We start from the raw sequence: 22483 nt of genomic DNA on the forward strand, positions 1-22483 counted from the left end.
AAGCTGTACTCCCTCAGTCTGAAGTACCTGGGGTTGTCTTCTCTATGCCCTCATTGTTTCACCTCCTGCTCTGGTAATGTAAATCACCTCTCTAGTCATGGGCAAGGGTAGATCAGTTATCGTTACTGATGATCCTGTGTCCATGAATATTTTGCATTGCTAGCTCCCTAATAAACTTCTTGTGTACATCTGTGGATGACCACCACTGGCAACAGGGGCTGCTATTTGTCGTTTGTCCAACCTCGCCAACTCTATAATTTGGTCAGTAGCCAAACTGGAAAGAGAAAGTGCTCCTGTGAGTTCTGCTTGCTTTGGTAGATGATATTTACATTTTACATATTTACATTTTGCTTGTTTTTCAGAGCACTACCTCCAAACATCACCTGAGAAGCCACAGCTATAACAAATCATCTTTCCACTCCCATGTCTATTCCAGCATTTCCTTGCTTTGTGCCCCAGCTGCCAGCACACAAAGCAAGTTCTCTGTAACATCATAGCAGCTACATTCACTACAGCCACTTTACAACTTCTCTTACCTTTCCTCTGGTCTATCTCACCAGCCCATGAAACTATAGCAGAGTAGGTCGATCCCACCACTGTTCCCAAATCTAAAACTTCCTAGTGGGCTAAGCTCAGGCCTTCCTTCAGTATTTTCAGGAAGACTGGGTTGTCCTTTCCTGGATTATCCAACCTGTTTACTCATCATATGTTTGATATTTACATTCTGCATATTACATTTCTAGCTTACTGGCTCTTTGAATCACTGACATCCCCCAATTGCTCTCATCTCACTACCTCACTTCCCCTTTAAAGAAGTGATATCTCTCTTCATTGCTGGCATTCCCAGTAGTTGTTTGCCCATGTACCATCCTGCACCCCATGGACCATACTATCCCACATGTTCCTTGGGCACTTTACTAACATGTGTATATCTTTAAGGTGCATCTGGTGAATTTCAACCATTTCCTCAAGCTTTCGCCGGAATTCTGAATTACCACGTACAACTTTAAGTGAGGGCAATTCCGACAAAATGTGCTGTTTTTCCCCAGGGCTTATGAATGGTTGCAGTCAGGGTCAAGGGCTGACTTGGGTCTTCAGGGTTATCATTCTGACAGTGCCTGACTTAAACAGGTGCCATCCTGACAGATGTATCTGGGTAAAGCCACTCCCTGAAATATCCACACCCTATGCAAAATATAAATGATGGGGGCCAGTTAAACAGTACGTACTTAAAACCGCAGAGTATGTATGCTATTTATGTGTGTCTAAGCACATGATGACTGGTGTATTCCTTTGCATACGACTGTTACACCAAGGCAAACACACTCACAAAAGTGTTTGCAGGATTAAATTTACACTGGTTCCTTGAACCTTCAGTATCCACCCTTCACAAATTTGTGATACCTAGCGATTTTCTATGGCCACTGACCCAAACAGATCCAAGTGTGAGTGCTGATTTTGAAAATATGCACCCATTTAGACTGCTGAGATCTCTGGCCACAAAATAGGTCACAAAGGCATCCCAGATGAACCCCCAAATGTTGTCACATGAACAAAGTTACTGGAGAGAAGTATTGGTAGATATGAACCAGTTTCTTTATTTGACAAAATGAGACAGAGCAGGTTTCATATTGAGACACCTTTCAGAGGAAAAAGGCCTGCCTACCCCAACTATGCACAACATTTTATGTGCTAAAGATCAAAGGACAATTCCATATTTACAATGCTTCCTTTGAACTACACACCACTCTCACACCTCCCTCGTTGCACCCACATGACAAACACCCAAATAGCACCCAAATAACAAATTTAATCAGCATTGTCTAGTCTTGTGGTTCACGGCCCATTGTTCAGAGCTGCATTTATTCTATAGTTCATATTCAAGCCTGAAGACTGGTGGTTGAAGTCAGTTGCTGAAGTTATTTGCTGTGTGTGCTAACCCCCCAAAAAAAACTCTTAACATAATGTATCATATGTATTGAGCATTGTCATTTTGGAGAGCAATCCCCAGTTACCTCCTTAGCCTTAAGATGTTGGCCAATTGAACCATCTTAATCAAGTGAGATTCAGCTAATACAACACATATTGACCAAGGATATTTTCTGGTCTGTGTTTGACCAGTGCTCAGGTATGACACACTATTATGGTGGGACAAAGAATTCCTCTGTATTCCAAACAATTGGGATAGTGTAAAGTTTTGGAAAATATTTATAAGGTTTTTTTGACGTTTCTTTCCCTAGATTTCACTGTCCCTTCATTTGAAATTGTATTTGCCTTTGAATGATTGGAAAATAATCAGCAGAAAGAACTTTGTTTTTACACAATTCAGATTTACTTTAAATTTAAAATGGATTACAGATATGAAAGAACATGAAACTAGCCAGTCTTCAGCTAAAACATAATGAAGTCAGAAATATACCACTCTTTTATCAATCTACTATTGCTCCCGTTTTCCTGGGTACTCCAGTTTCCAGACACAGTCCAAAGATCTGTAACTTAAATGTAGGGGATACTGCCCATTCCATCACGGGAAAAGCCCTCCCCACCACTGAACATATCAAAAAGAAGTGCTGCCACAAGACAGCTGTGAATTGCTCCTTGTAGATAGGTGAATGTGGAATCTGTAGGAGAGTTGATGGGAATATTGGGAGAATAAAATGGATTAGGTGTGGGATTAGTGGAAATGATTGATGTCCAGTTTGGCCATAGCTGGCCAAAGAACCAATTTCTGCTCTGTATCTATCAATGAGTCTTTGACTTATTTGGTGCCTTTCATGACTCAGTTCATTATATCCATTCATTGTGTCATATTTATCGCATTCTCATACTGTCATGACTTCATTGACTGTGAGTGGTTACCTTGGAAGATCATGTTAAGAACACAGTTACATGCAATGAGAAATAAATGGGTTATAGTGGGATTAGTTTAAATGAGTCGGCAAGACTCTGGGGTTGAATGGCCTGTTTCTGTACTGTATCTCTCTATGATACTCAAATGGTCTGAATTTTACCCATATATCAAAGATTCTGTGTCAGGGTAGAAGATACACCCACTAATTCTTGAGAGGAAAATTACTCTTTGCTGTACTTATGAGTAACAACCAACCACTTTTCAAAGTGACAAGTAGTCATGAGCACTAAAATTCAGGCCAATTTGGGAATCAAGTGCAGACTCTAGTCCAACATTCTATCATCTGGGATCTCACATAACCTAGCATTTTAACTGTGTAGCTGATTTCAATACACATCAACTCAAGACTGTTTTGATCCATATATCGTCATAGTTGAAAATCTATGAAAATCTAAAAATAAAAATATATAATAATCAAAAATACTCCATTTGTTTTTTTTCTGTCTTTCTAGGTAGCTGCTTCCCAAGTAACAATTCATACTTCAATATGGACAAGCAACGTGTTGGTTTTCAGCCAGTTACAGACAACAGTTTTATCCCAGGCTCTGATTCACCTCACACTCCCAATCCCAAGCTTAGAGTAAAAACTGACCACGTCAATGATGTGTTAGTAAAACTAAAAGCAGAGATATCCTTAAGGAATGGTGTCTCTCTTATAGTTGGAGCCATGATTGGATCAGGGATTTTTATTTCTCCAGGTGAAGTCTTAGAGCAAAGTGGCTCCTATGGTCTGTCCCTGATTATTTGGGCTTTAGGGGGTATTTTTTCAATTATTGGAGGCCTCTGCTATGCTGAATTGGGTACAACCATTAGAAAATCTGGTGCAAACTATGCATATATTTTGGAAGTATATGGAGGATTTATTGCTTTTCTTAAACTCTGGATGTCAATACTTATTATTAGGCCCTCTGCACAAGCTGTTGTTGCCTTAACATTTGGCAACTACCTGGTGCAGCCTATCTTTGGAAACTGTCCTACACCATACTTAGCACAACAACTACTTGGAGCTGCTTGCATCAGTAAGTGTCATGATGTATTATCCATTGACCATTTTGTACTTAGATCAATAGCAATTTAAATAATACACCAAGAATGTTTGTTGTTATCAACTTTAATTAAAATTAAATTAATTTAATTTTGAGCAACAAAAAATTGGTAGGATAATTGGAAATTGGATTAAAAATGTACTTACAGTAATATGTTTAAAATATGGATTATATTCAGCAGAAATGTCACCAGTTCAGATATGATGCATCATAGATTATTGAAGAAAGTAAATATGCAGGTAAAAATGCTTTAGTCACAATCTTCCAAACTTCTTTGGGTTTGACAATAATGCCAAAAGACTGGAAGACAGCATATTTTTAAATCTCTGGTCATAAAAATAAATAGAGGTAAATTTTGATTGTGGTTCTGCCAAAGTACTGTGAATCATGGAGAACATTTAAGGACAATATTCAACAAAAATAATTTTCACTTGAAAATCCATCAGTTTAAATAGAGCTAGCATGGATTAAAAAAAAGATAATCTGGTGTATGTTATTTGCTAGAATGAAGAGGATTGATGAAAGTAGGGTGCACTTTTTGGACTTTTAGAAGGTGCTGGCAATATACTGCATTATAGATATGGTAGTATGAATATAGTATATTAGTAATGAGTAATTGTTTTCCTGATGAGAGAGAGCAAATGTTTGCCTGAGGTCAATACAGTGGTGAAGGCATGAACATTGAACAGTGGTGTTAATTTATTGGTATGATCTGAGCTTAGGTATCCAGACCCTTTACCAATGACACAAACCTTTAAATAAACTTTACAAAGATGCTAATGGATTTCATGAGAATTGCTGCTATTGTAGTGTGGTGAACTGACCTCTACCTGGCTGAGGCCAAGCAGCCATTCTCAGACACCTCTACTTACAAAGGATCCCACTCCTAACCATCAGAAAATTGTTTCCAACACCATCAGTAATCTCATTAACTTTGGAGAACTCTCATCCACTGCCACCAAACTCATAGTTCCCTTGTCCCACACTGCTCATTTTTACCCTCTATCCAAGATCCACAAACCTGACTGTCTGAGTAGGCCCACTGTCACTGCCTGTTCCTTGCCCTCTGAACTCATGTCCACATACCTTGTCTTACCCCCCCCCCACCCCCCTCAGGTTCAGTACCTTCCCATCTACATCTGCAACACTTCACATGCTCTCGATCTCTCCAACAACTTTCAATTCCCTGGCCCTGACTGCCCCATTTTCTAATCCCTATACACTTGTGTCTCCCTATCAAGAAGGCCTTAAAGCTCTCCGCTTCTTTCTCAACAAAAAACCCAACCAGTGCCCCTTTACTACCACCTTCCTTCATCTGACAGAACCTGTCCTCACCATCAACAATTCCTTCTCGGCTCCTCCCATATTCTCCAAACTCAAGGGACAGCCATATGCCCCAGCTATGCCTGCCTTTTTGTTGGCTGCATACAATAGTTCATGTTCTGAGCTATCCCTGGCAATGATCCTCAATTCTTCCTATGCTACATTGACGACTACAGTTCAGCAAATTTATCAACTTTGCCTCCAACTTCTACCTTGATTTTAAATTCATTAGGTCTATTTGTTACCACTCTCTCTTTCTCAATCTCTGCCTCCATTTCTGAAGACAAACTGTCTACCGATGTCTTTTATAAACCTACCAATTCCCACAGCTATCTTCACTATATTTCTTCCCACCACGCCATATCTCCTTACTATTCCTTTTTCTCATTTCCTTCATCTCCACGATATCTGTTCTGAGGATGAGGCTTTCCTTTCCAAGACTTCAGAGATACCTCTTCCTTCAAAGAATAGGGTTCCCCTTCCTGTACCACCATTTCCCTGATATCCACATTCACAGCATCTCCCTGCAGCCTTAACAGGGGTAGAGTTCCTCTTGTCCTCACTTACCATCCCATGAGCCTCTGCATCCAAGACATCATCATTCTCTGCAACTTCTGCCAGCTTCAATGGGATCCTGTCACCAAACACATCTTTAACTTCGCTTTCCACAGGGATCACTCCCTCTGTGATTTTCTTGTTTATTCATCCCTCCTCACTAATCCCCCTCCTGGCAAATATCCCTGCAAGCAACAGAATGATTACCTCCATTCTGGATTCCAATCTGTCCTTGCAGGTGAGGCAGCACTAAAACTGTGAATCTGCTGGGGCCATCTTTTGTATCAGATGTTCTCAATGTGGCCTCCTCTACATTGGTGAGACCTTATATATATTGGGGGATTGTTTTGTCGAGCACTTCTGGTCTATCTGCTACCAAATGTGGAATTTCCCAATATCCAACCGTTTTTATTCATTTTCCCATTCCCGTTTTAACATATTGGTCCATGTCCACAAAATGCTGGTAGAACACAGCAGGCTAGGCAGCATCTATAGGGAGAAGCGATATTGACGTCTCGGCCTGAAACGTCGACATTGCTTCTCCCTATAGATGCTGCCTAGCCTGCTGTGTTCTACCAGCATTTTGTGTGTGTTGTTGTTTGAACTTCCAGCATCTGCAGATTTCCTCGTGTTTGGTCCATGTCCTCCTCTTTTGCCATGGATGGAGGAGCAACATCTTATATTCCATCCAGGTAAACTTCAACCTGAAGGCATAAACATTGATTTCTCCTTCAGGTAATTTTATTTTCCCTTCCCCTTCCCTCTTTTTCTATTCTTCTCTCTGGCCTCTTACTTCTCCTCACACGTCCCTGATTCTCCTCCCCCTTCCCATTCTCCCATTGTCCACACTCCTTTCCTATCAGGCTCCTTCTTGTCCAGCCCTCTACCTTTCCTACACACCTGGCTTCACCTCTCACCTAGCTAATCTTCCCTCCACCTTTTTATTCTGACACCTTCCTCTTCCTTTCCAGTCTTGAAGAAGGATCTCGGCCTGTAACATCAACAGATAATTCATTTCTAGAGATGCCTCCTAACCTGCTGAGATCCTCCAGTATTTTGTGTGTGTGTTTTCAGGACAATATGATTGAATAAAGGGCAGATTAGATTTACATTCAGAAGTGCAAAATGCCGGTAGGAGGAATACTGTACAATTTTTTAAGGAGTTCAGGAACATTGACTTGTGAATGTGCATACATAAGTCTTTGAAAATGATAGGATGGACATCAAATATGTTAATTCTTTGTAAACCAGCTTTGAACCCAGGTAGATAATTTGGTTTGAATATTGAAATTCTGGATACTACATTTCTCCAAGTAAGTCAAAGCTCGTGGCTTGGAGTAAATTTACTGGAATGGTACCAGAGATGTAAGATTTTAGTTATGGAAAAAGACTGCGCAGAAACTGGGATTCTGCTCCTCAATGCAGAGAAAATTTAGGGCAGTTTAGACAGAAATGTTCAAAATCGTGGAGATTTTAATAGGGTTTGAAAATAATAAGCTGTTTTCATTATTAAGTTTGGCAACCAGAGAGCCAAAATTCAAAAGAATTAACAAAATCAAAGATGAAGTGCATCCATTTAAACTGGGTAGTTTGTTCAAAGAGCTGGCACAAGAACAATGGATGAAATGGATTAAAACATGCTATGTTTTAGACTAACCCAATGAATGGTTAATTGAATTATTATACCATGACTGTGTAGTCAATGCTTAATGTAATAACCATTGAGCCAGAATGCAATTCAAATGAGGAGATAAAAATGTATATTAAAAAAACAGTTGTTCTATTGAAATCTGCTTGTACTTTTTCATATATAGGCACGCTTACTTTTATAAACTGCGCCAGCGTAAAATGGGGAACCAGAATCCAGGATGTGCTCTCATTTGCCAAAGTTTGCGGTCTAGTCATTATTATTATTACAGGGATGGTTAGACTAGCCAAAGGTAAGAGAACTGTGTGCTATAATGTAGATATCCAAGCCATTTATCCAGTTTCTCCATGTCAGCTAATGTTCTGCAAATCTCTTCCCATCACTCTTTATTTAACCGTATTGGTATATAACTGTTATTCCTTTCTTCTTGGTATACAGTGAATTCTGGTTGATTGTGACACATCGTGCTCAGTACCTTTTGGCCAATTAGCAGTTTCATAGCAATAGTTAAAAAGGTATTCAAAAGACAAACTGCTGTTGAACTGATTAACAATTATGTATTTAAATGAAATACAAAACAAATTAGAACACACCAATACAGTATTATAAAACTGTATTAGTTCATTATCGGTATTGATAGAGGATGTTGTGGAAACACTAACTAAGTACACCAGAGTTTATTAACATAATATTGTGGAGAGTCTGCAGTGGCCTCCACTGCCACCAGAACTCTGATTTTTTGGTTATACAGTTCTCATATTTATATACTGTAGTAAGACAAACAACTTTTGCAAAACTTTGTTTCGAATCCCACAGTCAGTATATGATCAATTGTTGAGAAGATATGTCAATTGTCTATCAGCACGAGTCTACTAGTCCTCTTTATTTTCTGTTATCAGGACTCACAATTTACTTCCAAACATATCCTCCCTCCTGGTTCCTAGGACTTAATGGAACTCAGCAGGTCAGGCAGCATCCGTGGAAATGAGCAGTCAACGTTTCGGGCTGAGACCTTTCGTCAGGACTGAAGAGGGATGGGGCAGGGGCCCTATAAAGAAGGTAGGGGGAGGGTGGGAAGGAGAAAATTGGTAGGCGCCAGTTGAGAGACGAGTAAGAAGATCAAAGGATGGGGGAGGGGAAGCATGGAGGGGATAGTCTCCAGCCCTTTGGCATGAACATTGAATTCTCCAACTTCTGGTAATTCCCTCCCTCTCCCTTTCCCCCATTCCAGCTGCCTATCACCTCTCTCATGATGCTGCCTTCTTCTACTACACATAATGCTTTCCCCTTACCTTCCTTCCTTCACCTTTCCTGCCTATCCCCTCCCTGCTTCCCCTCCCCCACCCCTTGATCTGTCCTCTCATTGGTCTCTCAACTGGTACCGACTGAGGCTACATGGGTTTTTACATACATCCCTCTTGGCAGTGGTGTGGCGGTGGTGTTGAAGCTATTGTCTAAGGCCTGAACTTAAAGAGACAATAGAGGGAGCACATCCTGTGGAAGTTGTTTGGGGCAGCCTCCAACCTGATGACATGAAAATTTGATTAATGAAACTTCCAGTAATGCTTCCATGCCTCCACTGACCCCCCCCCCCCCCCACCATATCCCATCCATTGTCTCTCTCTCTTGTGTTATCTCCTTGCCCATCCATCGCCTCTCTCTGGTGCTCCCCCCCCCCCACCCTGACCCTTCTTTCTTTCATAGCCTTCTGTCTCTTTCACCAATCAACTTCCTAGCTCTTTGCTTCATCCCTCCCCCTCCAAGTTTCACCTATCGCCTGGCATTTCTCTCTCCTCTCCCCCCACCTTTACAATCTACTCCTCGGCTGTTTTTTTCTCCAGTCCTGCCGAAGGGTTTTGGCCCAAAACGTCGACTCTACTTTTTACCATAGATGCTGCCTGGCCTGCCGAGTTCCTCCAGCATTTTGTGAGTGTTGCTCAGATTTCCAGCATCTGCAGACTTTCTCTTGGTTGTCAATATATTGGTGGTGTTTCCCCATAATTTAAGATTATTCAAGTCCAGCTACTTTACAGAGTTGAGACAATTTTGAGCAGAATCGCTGCCTGAAATAGTACCTGTAATTCTACCAATATACATAACAAGGGCTCTTTTCCCACTGACAAGGGTTTAAGATTTACCAGACTGTGCGCTGAATGGGGAACTGCCATGCAAACATAACAGTTGGTTAAATTTGTGCAGTAGGCCATATAATTAGCTAATTTCCACCATGACCGTGTCCTTCCTTCAGAGGCTCAAAACTTTTTCTCCACTTCTCCGTATTTATCCTGACGCTGTTACACTGAGTCAATCGTACCCCCAATATGGTTATTAACACTACTTCTCTCTTGTCAGTCCTTTATGGAGTATATATTTTGTTAATAATTACAGTCACTAAATACATGTTACATGAGCTACAGGTTAGATTATATTTTTTTCTTCAGTCTTTTAATAACACTTGGTTCTTAGTTCTCAGCGTCGTTCCTTTCTCGGGGAAGATGTCACTTTTTCAGCATTTATTTCTCCTCCATTGTAGTGCAACTTGCACCTGGTGGTGTGTGTCCAATCAGGTTTCTCTTTCACCTTAACAGTTGTACAGGTCATCAGTAGCACTAGGTAGGGGCCTTTCCACCTGGGAGAGAAAGAATCTCTATTCATTGATCTCACATATATTCTATCTCCGGCTTATATGGATGCATGTTACCTTCGGTTAAAGGTAGCTGCACTTGCTGGACCCTCTCATACAATTTCCTGCCTCCTGACATAATGCTGTGCATATTTCAGAGTCTTCTCATCATTCCATATTAATGCTACCTTTCCTGGGGTCGTGAGAGGTTTAGTTCCTGTTGTTATAGGTTGCCCCATCAAAATTTCATGAGGGGTAAGTCCTGGATTTCTAGTCTGGTTTTGCAAGTGTTCATTACTAAGGGTAATGCTTCTGGCAATCTGAGGCCGTTTCGCTGACAAACTTTTGTCAATGCTGCTTTTATTTCTCCATTCACTCTTTCCACCATACCTGAGGACTGGGGCTGATAGGGGATATGGAATTTCCAGTGGAACCCCAAGGCTTCCTTCAGTCCCTGCATTAACTTTGTAAAATGGATTCCCCGGTCGCTATTTATCCTTCTGGGAATTCCAAACTTAGGTATAATTTCTTTCATCAATACGTTCACCCCAAACACATAACGTTCACCACAGTTATTGTATCATCCCTCCTAGTTGGATAGGCCTCCACCCTTCTGGAAAACATGTCTGCTATTACTAATATATACTTAAACCCCCTTTTTCCTCTGTTGTTTTGCTGGCAAGCTAAGCAAGTTCATGCTACCTTCTCGATAGTGATGTAATCCCTGGGGCACACCATTGTTGAATCGCTGCATCCCTCCTTTGCCCATGTGAGCCTAGCCATGTGCCAGGTGAGCCAGGGGCAAAATTAAACTATGGGCACACTACTCTGCTGTTGGGTGACGCCATAAACTGGTGTCCTGGTAGCATCCAGATTTGCTCCAGGTATATTTCTTTTGCTGGAGGCAAGATTTTGGGCTTCCTGCAACTGCTGGACATCAGTTGACTCAGGGAGCTCCTTCCCTTCCAATTCAACCTGAGGGGCTTGTAGCACAGGCTGTTGCTGAAGAGCCACCTGTCTTGCCACTTTGTCTGCAAACTGATTTCCCTTGGAGACCTCATCCTTGGCTGAGGTGTGTGCCTTGCAGTTAATTATTGCTAACTCCTGTGGCAGCTGTATGGCTTCTAAAAGGTTAAGCACTAGGGAGGCATGTTTAATCACTTTTCGCGATGAGGAGGTAAATCTTCTATTTTTTGTGCACAATTGTCCAAGGTCATGTGCTACCCCAAACACATAACGTGAGTCAGTATAAATATTGACAGTATTTACTTCCGCCAAAATGCAAGCACGGGTCACTGCATAAAGTTTTGCTGCCTGCGCTGGTGTTCCTATTGGCAAGGCATAAGCTTCTATTACCTCATAGGGAGTTACTATAACATACCCTACCAGCAACAGACCACCTTTTGGACGGTGCAAAGAGCCATCTAAGAAAATAATAAAATCAGGGTTATCAATAGGTTTGTTTCTCAGATCTGGTTGGGGAATAGTAGTGGCTTCCACTGACAAGTCATAGTCATCCTCATTCTGCTGTGCAAATGAAATGAAAATACACTTGGACTAAGATGTTAACCATATATAACCATATAACAACTACAGCATGGAAACAGGCCATCTCGGCCCTTCTAGTCTGTGCTGCTCACCTAGTCCCATTGACCTGCACTCAGCCCATAACCCTCCGTTCCTTTCCTGTCCATATTCCTATCCAATTTTACATTAAATGACAATATCGAACCTGCCTCTACCACTTTTACTGGAGGCTTGTTCCACACAGCTACCACTCTCTGAGTAAAGAAGTTCCCCCTCATGTTTCCCCTAAACTTTTGCCTCCTAACTCTCAACTCATGTCCTCTTGTTTGAATCTCCCCTACTCTCAATGGGAAAAACCTATCCACATCAACTCTATCTATCCCCGTCATAATTTTAACTACCTCTGTCAAGTCCCCCCTCAACCTTCTACGCTCCAAAGAATAAAGTCCTAACTTGTTCAACCTTTCTCTGTAACTTAGGTGCTGAAACCCAGGTAACATTCTAGTAAATCTCCTCTGTACTCTCTCTATTTTGTTGACATCTTTCCTGTAATTCGGTGACCAGAACTGTACACAATACTCCAAATTTGGCCTCACCAATGCATTGTACAATTTTAACATTACATCCCAACTCCTATACTAAATGCTCTGATTTATAAAGGCCAGCATACCAAAAGCTTTCTTCACCACCCTATCCACATGAGATTCTACCTTCAGGGAACTATGCACAATTATTCCTAGATCCCTCTGTTCTACTGCATTCCTCAATGCCCTACCATGTATGTCCTAGTTTGATTAGTCCTAACAAAACGTAGTACCTGATACTTATCAGCATTAAATTCTATCTGCCATCTTTCAGCCCACTCTTCTAACTGGCCTAAATCTCTCTGCAAGCTTTGAAAACCTACTTCATTATCCACAATGCCACCTATCTCAGTATCATCTGCATACTTACTAATCCAATTTACCACCCCATCATTCAGATCATTAATGTATATGATAAACAACATTGGACCCAGTACCCTGAGGCACACCTCTAGTCACCGGCCTCCAACCTGACAAACAGTTATCCACCACTACTATCTGGCATCTCCCATCCAGCCACTGCTGAATCCATTTTACTACATCAATATTAATACCTAAAGATTGAACCTTCCTAACTAATCTTCCATGCGGAACCATGTCAAAGGCCTTACTGAAGTCCATATAGACAATATCCACTGCTTTACCCTTGTCAATTTTCCTCTTCAAAAATTCAGTAAGATTTGTCAAACATGACCTTGCACGCACAAATCCATGTTGACTGTTCCTAATCAGACCCTCTATCCAGATAATTATATATACCATCTCTAAGAATACTTTCCATTAATTTACCCACCACTGACGTCAAACTTACAGGCCTATAATTGCTAGGTTTACTTTTAGAACCCTTTTAAACAATAGAACAACATGAGCAATACGCCAATCCTCCGGCACCATCCCCGTTTCTTTTTTTTAATTGATCTTTTTTATGCATTTCTACAATTACTACAGCAAAAACCCAACAGCAAAATGATTAATACAGTGCAAAGTAAACATAACAATAATATATTTCAAAACAATGATGTAAGAGCACCCAAAATAAAATTATATAAAGTTAGTATCCTCCCCACCTCCCACAGAAAAAAAGCTCCAGGCCAATGATTGCAAGATGTAAAAAATATTAATCGGAGCATTCAAACCCCCAAAACTGTAAATGAAAATAAAAACAAGGAATAGTAATGCCTACTACCTAAGAAAGAAAGAAAAAAAAGCTGAAAGTAAGGGGTTGTAAAAAAAAAAAGACAATCTAAAGAGGAGTTATGAAAATATTCAAGAAAAGCTCCCCACATCTTGTGAAGTGTTATGACCGAGTTGAGAAGTGAGTAGTGAATTTTTTTCAAGGTCTAAACAGGACATAATATCATTAAGCCATTGAGCAAGGGTGGGGGGGGGGCAACATCTCTCCACCTAAGAAGAATTAAGTGTCTAGCTGAAAGATAATGTTCAATGTTTAGTCAGACTCAAATGTATTTTGCTCACCCAAGGTACCATAAAGAGCAATCAGAGGATTATGTTCTAAGTGGCAATTAAGAATATATAGAATAAAGTTAAGAAAACTTCTCTCCAAAATTTCTCCAGACTGGGACAGGCCCAGTACACATGGAGAACAGAAGCCTCGCCAACAGGACTAATGTTAGGGTAAAATCAGGACAATTTAGATTTGGACATGTGAGCCCCACGTACAACCTTAAACTGTAAAAGACAATGGCGAGCACAAAGAGAGGTTGAATTAACTGACTTGAGAATTGAGTCCCAAACTGCATCAGATAAAGAAATATTTAAGTCATGCTCCCAAGCCGTTCTAATTTTATCAAAGGGGGCATGTCTTAGGGTCACTAATTTATCATGAATAAAAGATATTAAGCCTTTGCCCAATGGATTAATAGAAAGAAACAGGTCCACAATGTTTTTTCTCAGGCATCACAGGAAAATTGGATAATAAAGAATTAATGAAATGTCTAATTTGAAGGTATCTAAAGAAGTGGGCATTAGGTAGATGGAATTTTGAAGAAAATTGCTGGAAAGTTGTAAAACGATTATCAATGAAAAGATCTTCAAAGTGTCTAATGCCCATTCTATAGCCATCATGAAATGTTGAATCTTGCATAGAAGGTAAGAAAAGGTGATTATGTAAGATAGGACTAGAAAGAGAGAAACCATGAAGACCATTAAATTTTCTAAACTGGGCCCAAATTCTCGGAGTATGTCTAATAAGAGGATTAGCAATTAGTCTAGGCTAGCGACAAGGGAGTGCAGATCCAAGAAGTGCAGAAATAGGGAGATCCTTAGTGGAATTCAACTCCATTGCCACCCATTTAGGACAATCAGACTGATTATGAAAAAAGGACCAAAAAGTAAGACAGAAAATATTAGCTGCCCAATAGTATAAATGGAAGTTAGGTAAAGCCATACCACCTTTTTTAGATCTTTGCAGGTAAGCTTTATTAAGTCTAGAATATTTACCCTTCCATAGATAGGACAAAATAATAGAATCTAAGGAATCAAAAAAAGCTTTAGAAATAAAAATTGGAATAGATTGAAATAAGTATAAAAATTTAGGAAGGATATACACCTTAATAACATTAATACAACCTACCAGAGACATAGATAAGGGTGACCATTGTGACAAACTCTGTTTTGTGGAGTTCAAAAGATAAGCAAAATTTTCACAAAAAAGATCCTTGAAATTCCTTGTAACTGTAATGCCAAGGTAAGTAAATCGATTATTAACTACTTTAAAAGGGAGGTCACAAAATACTAATGTTTGTGCTTCTTTATTAATTGGAAAGAGTTCACTCTTGTGTAGATTGAGTTTATAGCCAGAAAGCTGGCTGAATTGATCAAGAAGTAAAAACATTGGGAGTAAGGAAGTGGATGGATTTGATAGAAAAAGTAATAAATAAAGAGAAACTTTATTCTCAACACCCCCCTCCAAATCCCCGTCAGTTCAGGGCAACTTCGAAATGCAATCGCCAGCGGCTCTATAGCCAAATCAAAAAGGAAGGGACTTAAAGGGCATCCTTGATGGGTGCTACGTTTAAGGCTAAACGACTGGGATTGCTGCGAGTTAGTCAGAACAGAAGCGGTAGGACATAGGTATAACAATTTAATCCAAGAAATAAAACTTTGACCAAGATCAAATTTTTCTAAAGCTGCAAAAAGGCAATTCCACTCTACACGATCAAACGCTTTCTCCTCATCAAGAGAAGTAACACATTCAGGAGTCCCAAATGAGGGTGAATATAAAATTTTAAATAAACATCGTATATTAAAAAAGGGAAGACAATTTTTAATAAAACCGGTTTGATCATCAGAAATAATAGAAAGTATAAATTTTCCAATCTGTGGGCCAAAACTTTGGCCAAAATTTTAACATCAACATTTAACAAAGAAATCGGCCTATAAGAGGAACACTCTGTTGGATCTTTACCTTTTTTAGGTAAAAGAATAATACATGCCTCATTAAATGATAGTGGCAAATTATCATGTTTAAACATATCAAATAGAACTAAAAATAATGGAGATGAAAGAAGTGAGGAAAATGATTTATAAAATTCTGCAGAGAACCCATCAGGTCCCGGTGATTTGCCCGACAACAGTGCAGAAATGGCAGAAGATACTTCTTGTGATATTGGCTCATTATGTTTTGCTTTAAAGTCAGAGGAGAGCGAAGGAATATTCAATCTATTTAAAAAAGGTCAACAGATATATTATTATGTAAAGATTCAAAGGTGTAAAGTCGAGAATAAAAGATCTTGAATGAGTCATTAATTTCAGAATGATTCAATGTAATATTCCCATTCTCTATTCAAATCTTTGTAATATTGCTTGGCTTTAGAGCGTCTCAATTGATTGACTAGAAACTTGCCAGATTTATCACCATGAATATAGAAGCGGCTCTTGCTTTCAATAAATTGATGTTCAACTGGTTGAGTGGAGATAAAGTCAAATTTAGTTTGAAGTTCTACTCGCTTCTTGTACAATTCAGGATTTTTAGTCTGAGCATATAGTTGGTCTAGTACTTTAATCTGACTGATCAAATCTAATGGCTCTAAATGGGTCTTTCTTTTGAGATTCACTGTATATGAAATTATTTGACCCCCCTCAGATAGCATCCCCAACAATCTGGGATGAAATTTCAGATGAAGTATTGGTGTTTAGGAAAAAAGTTATCTGATCCTTCATAAATTTTACAAAATCATCATCCGATTTAAAAAAAAAAGTCGCCAATGTTTATTCATTTGAGGGAGACTGGGGAAATTTAAAGATGAAGTAACTGGAGCATGATCTGAGATCAATATACTCTGATAATCACAAGTGAACAAATGAAATCAGCTGATTATCAATTAAAAATAATTCTAGTAAAAGTATGGTGGTAATGAGAAAAAAAGGAATAATCTCAGTAAGATGAAAAAAGCACACATCGGAGATACCATAGTTAGAAGGGAAAGAATGAATAGCTAAAGCAGATTTAGTAGGTAATCTAGGAGCAGAGGACAATCGATCCAAAGCTGGATCTAACCAACAAATAAAGTCACTCTGATTTGAATTACCTGAGTTCAGATCAGGTAATAAGGAAAAGAACATTCAAAAAAGTTCACATCATCCGAATTAGGAGCATACAAATTAGCTAATATTACCTTAGTATTATATAATTTGCCAGAAACAATAATAAAACGACCATTTGTATCAGATATCTTACTGTGGAACTCAAAAGGAACACTTTAATTAATGATAGAACCCCCCCCCCCCCCCCTGGCTTTGGCTGGGAAGGAAAAATGGAAGTGCTGACTCACCCATCTTGACATAAGCCGAGAATTGTTGAAACTTTGAATATGAATTTCTTGCAGGAAGGCAATGTCAGCTTTAAGTTGCTTAAGATGGTAAACACCTTCCTTCTTTTGACAGGATGGTTCAATCCCTTTACATTCCAGCTTATAAATTTCAGCTGACTAAGTATTGTCAATTATTAAAACTAAAGGTAGTACATCCCCATTTCTAATGACATCTGAAATATTTCTTTCAGAGCCCCTGCTATTTCTACGCTAACTTCCCTCAATGTCCTAAGGAATATCCTGTCAGGACTTGGAGATTTATCCACTTTTATATTCCTTAAAAGCGCCAGTACTTCCTCCTCTTAAATCATCATTGTTTCCATAACTTCCCTACTTGTTTCCCTTACCTTACACAATTCAATATCCTTCTCCTTAGTGAATACCAAAGAAAAGAAATTGTTCAAAATCTCCCCCATCTCTCTTGGCTCCACACATAATTGTCCACTCTGATTCTCTAAGGGACCAATTTTATCCCTCACTATCCTTTTGCTATTAATATATAACTGTAGAAAACCTTGGATTTATTTTCACCTTACTTTCCAAAGCAACCTCGTATCTTATTTTAGCTTTTCTAATTTCTTTTTTAAGATTCTTCTTACATTCTTTATATTCCTCGAGCACCTCATTTACTCGATGCTGCTTCTATTTATTGTAGATCTCTCTCTTTTTCAGAACCAAGTTTCCAATATCCCTTGAAAATCATCGCTGTCTCAAACTTTTAACCTTTCCTTTCAACCTAACAGGAACATAAAGATTCTGTACCCTCAAAGTTTCACCTTTAATTGACCTCCATTTCTCTATTACATCCTTCCCATAAAACAAATTGTCCCAATCCGCTCCTCCTAAATCCTTTCGCATCTCCTCAAAGTTAGCCTTTCTCCAATCAAAAATCTCAACCCTGGGTCCAGTCCTATCCTTTTCCATAATTATATTGAAACTAATGGCATTGTGATCACTGGAACTGAAGTGTACCCCAGTGCATACCTCCGTCACCTGACCTATCTCATTCCCTAACAGGAGATCCAATACTGCCCCATCTCTAGTTGGTACCTCTATATATTGCTGCAAAAAACTATCCTGCACACATTTTACAAACTCCAAACCATCAAGCCCTTTTACAGTATGGGCTTCCCAGTTTATGTGTGGAAAATCAAAATCTCCAACAATCACAATCCTGTGCTTACTACAAATATCTGCTATTTCCTTGCAAATTTGCTCCTCCAATTCTCGCTCCCCATTAGGTGGTCTATAATACTGCCCTATAAGTGTTACTACACCTTTCCCATTCCTCAATTCCACCCAAATAGACAAACCCTCTAATCTATCCTGCCAGAGCACTGCTATAATATTTTCTCTGTCAAACAAAGCAACACCTCCCCCTCTTGTCCCTCCGATTCAGTCACACCTAAAGCAATGGAATCCAGGAATATTGAGTTGCCAATCACACCCCTCCTGCGGCCATGTTTCACTAATAGCTACAACATCATGTTTCCAGGTATCAATCCTTGCTCTAAACTCATCCACCTTTCTTACAATGCTCCTAGCATTAAAATAAATGCATTTAAGAAATTCTCCACCTCTTACTCTCTGTTTATCTCTAACGGTGCAAACAACTTTACTATCTTCTTTTCCTTCTCCCACACATTTGTTCCTACACTCTGGTTCCCCTCCCCCCTTGTATCTAGTTTAAATCCACTGCAGCCTCTCTAGCAAACCTACCTGCAAGAATATTTGTTCCCCTCCAGTTCAGATGTTCCACTGGAACAGGTCCCACCTTCCCTGGGAAAACTGTCCAATTATCTATAAATCTGAAGCTCTCTCTCCTGCACCATGTCTTCAGCCACGTGTTGATCTGCGCTATCTTACTATTTCGAAACCAGCTTGCAAGTGGCACTGGTAGCAATCCTGAGATTGCTATCCTGGAGGTCCTGGCCTTTAACTTGGTGCCTAACTCCCTAAACTCACCTTTCAGGACCTCCTCACTCTTCCTACCCACGTCATTGGTCCCTACATGGACCATGACATCCGGCTGCTCACCCTCCCTCTTGAGAATACTGAGAACTCGATCCGAGATATTGCGGACCCTGGCACCAGGGAGGCAACTGATCATCCAGGATTCTTGATCTCTTCCACAGAACCTCTTATCTGTCCACCTAACTATCGAATCCCCTATCACTACTGCTCTCCTCTTTTCCCTCCTTCCCTTCTGAGCTGTCTTATCCTGTACTATCACCAGTGGGATCATCAGTTGATCTGCCACCAAGACTCCCTCAAGGTTGTGGGCCTGCAGTGCTAAAGCACCACCTCCCACAGGTGACCTCAACAACCTGGCATCTCCCTTTATCAGAGTTGTTGGTCACTTACATCCAACAGATAGTCTACTAGTCTACAGGTGCCTATGCAACTACTGAAGGGTTTGCAAAAGATGGATACACTGTCTGACTATCTGCCCCTCTGGACGTACTTGGTCCACACCCATCATGATCCTGTTTCTGCTGTCTCAGCTACAGGATTGCTGTTGACTTGATCTTTCTACTAGTGAAGTCAAGGTCACGCAGCCACTTCTGGAAAGTGAACACAATAAAGTCATGGCAACCTACTTTAAATAGATAGCATGAGACCTTCCACCCTCAGTCTCTGCATTCTGATCTTAATTGTGTATACTTGGTTAACTTGTGCTCATGGGCTTCATCAATGTTGTCTTCCCAGGGGACTGTGAGTTCACCAATAACTACTTCTCTACTGGTGTCAGACCAGATGATTATATCTGGACGCAATGTGGTGAAAGCTATTTGCTCTGGGAAACTGGCTTTCCTGTCCAGGTCGGTCTTGACACACCAGTCATTGGTTGAAGAAAGTATGCTTGTGGGCTTGTGCTGTACACCCTTGATTTGGAGCCTTCTTTCACAAATGATATGCAATGTTCTGTGCAGCATGGGGAATGAGATAAGCTGTGCTACAGTACTTTCTGCTCAACCGCTTCTTTTACAACTTTGATTACATTGTTATGTCTCAAAATGTACATGCCGCTGGAAAGATTGACTCTGCATAGACTCAAAATATGTTGAACTGTTCCCTTCTTGCCACAAGCAGCATACCTGTCTGTCTTATCTTCATACCAGGTGCTGAGGTTGGCAGGTGTTGGGAGCAGGTCATACACTGCTCTGCATAGAAAAGAGATGTGGAGCAGTTCCATCTGCCACAGAACATTCCAAGATAGATGATGTTGTTGTTCAATATTTTCCCACTAGCTCCAAGCCCCTTGTTTGGCCAGGCCAGCTGTTGTAGCTAACCTCTTCTCCTCTTCTACCTCTCGTATTTCTTGCGATACAAGCTCACAGCACTCCTTACCTGTAGAAGATGACCACCACTTGTGGGTTGTCCATCCAAGTCCCTGGCGGCCTAGCTGGGTAGCCCTGTCTCCTTGTGCTTCAATCTAGATTCTGCCACATCAGCTGCTGCCCGGGCTGACCACTTCCTGCCTGATCTCACATCCGGCTGGATGTTCTTGATTACAGGGTCTTTTGAGTCTCGAAGCATCAAAAATGATCTTACCTTGGCTACTTTGACCCCTTCAACAAGGGATTGCACTGAGTTGGTAAGCTTTGTCTGGCTACTGCGGATTGCAACATTGGTGAGGCTGCTCAGTACTCCAAGCCCCTTCTTCACATACTTGTTTATCTTCCATTCCATTGCCTCAACGTGGGGCATTGCCACTTCATAGACAGTTAGTGGCCACATTATCTGTGGCATCAGTCCGTACTGCAAGCACCACAACTTCAACTTGCCAGGCAAGCCACACTTGTCGACAGACATCAGACTTCTGCCGATCTGTTCTCCTGTCTCTTGAACCCTCTTGGTGTTTCTCAGCTCCTCTGTGTACCATCGCCCGAGACTCTTAACTAGTTGGTCCTGAATGGATGGAATCTCCTCTCCACAAAGAGTGAAATGAAAGTCAACCAGCTTTCCTCTAAGAACAATGCTCCTTGACTTCTTGATCTTGCACTTCATTCTTCCCCAGTGTGGTGAACTATGTGCCTGTCGGGACACACCCCTGCTGACTGCTCCTGTGGCTCCTCCCACAGGCCCCTGTATAAAGGAGACCTGCGGCCTGAAGATCGGCCTCAGTCTCCAGGACCTTGTATGATAGACACTCACTCCTGGTTCCTTCTTCCAGTCAATAAAAGCCGATATCTCGCCTACGTCTCAGTGTGAGTTATTGATGGTGCATCACCCAGTCCACTAGCTCGAGTCTAGATAGTACACTTTCCACTGCCTCCGTACTAGGACCCAAAAGGGTGAGATCATCCATGAACATTCGTATTGGTGGTAACTCCCCTCCACCATCAAGTGCAACACCTGGTCCCACTGATTCTGCAGCCTTCACAATGATCTCCACGGCTAACACAAATGGTAATGGAATAAAGTAGTTGGATTAATAGCCAGAGATCTCTCATACGAATAGTTGAGGAGAATCATCTCACAGCCTGTCCTTATGGCATTGGTAAAATGCTGAATAGCAGCGGAATTCAACAGTAGCATTACGGCATGGGGTACTATCATATTACATGGATGATCCAATACAACAGGAATAGACTTTTCCACCATTACAGTGGTGGCGGCTATGGCAGGCATTCCCTTAACAATGGCTGGTAATGCTGCAGAATAATAAGCTACTGGTCTCTTTCCTCCTCCATACTCTTACATAGAATGCCCGTAGCAAACCCTCGCAATCCATTCACATATAGTTGAAACGGCTTGCTATAGTTAGGTAATCCTAGCATAGCTGCCATGACTAAAACCTGCTTTAGATCATGGAAAGCTTTCTCCCTTTCAGGTGTCCATTCTACAATGGGGGGGGGCTCAGTTTGCAACGTAGTGTTACGTACCCCGTAACTGGGTCACTTACCAGCAAAGATAGAGAGGTCCATTGAAGTCTGATGGTACTATTTTTAACAGTATTTATTGATAAAAATACACAAAATTAAGATCAATGCAAACATACAGATAATATATGTCGTCAATACTAAATCTAAAAACGCAGGTATAATAATAATAAGAAATAGCTCTATCGTTGTCTAGGGGATAATGTATTGTCCGATGGAAATATAAAAGTCACTCAAGTTCATTCAAGCTGCAGCTTTTTGGTTGGAGAGAAAGACGGAGGTTTAACTTGCCCATTCCTTTTATGATGTCAATCCTTCGAGAGCCATTGGGGGCTGATTTCCCCTTTGTGGTTAGCTAAAGCCATGCTTCTGTGGTAAAGGCCCGCCAATTCTGAGGCAAATGGAAAAGGACGCACGTGGGCTTTTCCACCGGCTTTCGCTATTACGCTGTTACAGGAGTTCTAGCATTTCTTCTGGTGCGACTGAAGGGGCCGTTCCCCAGACCCTCTTTTATCCTGACTCACAGGGTCTCAGATGTCAATCAGGTT

The 22483-nt window shown here is 40.7% G+C and overlaps 1 protein-coding gene across 1 annotated transcript in view; it reads left to right on the forward strand.

The window, feature by feature from the left end:
* The first annotated feature begins 2246 nt into the window (after positions 1-2246).
* The window catches only part of LOC132406709 (Y+L amino acid transporter 2-like), a 94046-nt gene continuing 73809 nt past the window's right edge, over positions 2247-22483 (forward strand). Inside the window, exons 1-3 of the mRNA XM_059992584.1 lie at positions 2247-3930; positions 7650-7775; positions 8126-8128. Coding sequence (XP_059848567.1) covers positions 3399-3930; positions 7650-7775; positions 8126-8128 — 661 coding nt within the window. The 5' untranslated portion in view covers positions 2247-3398. The remainder of the gene's footprint in view (positions 3931-7649; positions 7776-8125; positions 8129-22483) is intronic.

This window comes from Hypanus sabinus, chromosome 17 (genome assembly GCF_030144855.1).
Source record: "Hypanus sabinus isolate sHypSab1 chromosome 17, sHypSab1.hap1, whole genome shotgun sequence".
In the NCBI taxonomy this organism is placed as follows: domain Eukaryota; kingdom Metazoa; phylum Chordata; class Chondrichthyes; order Myliobatiformes; family Dasyatidae; genus Hypanus; species Hypanus sabinus.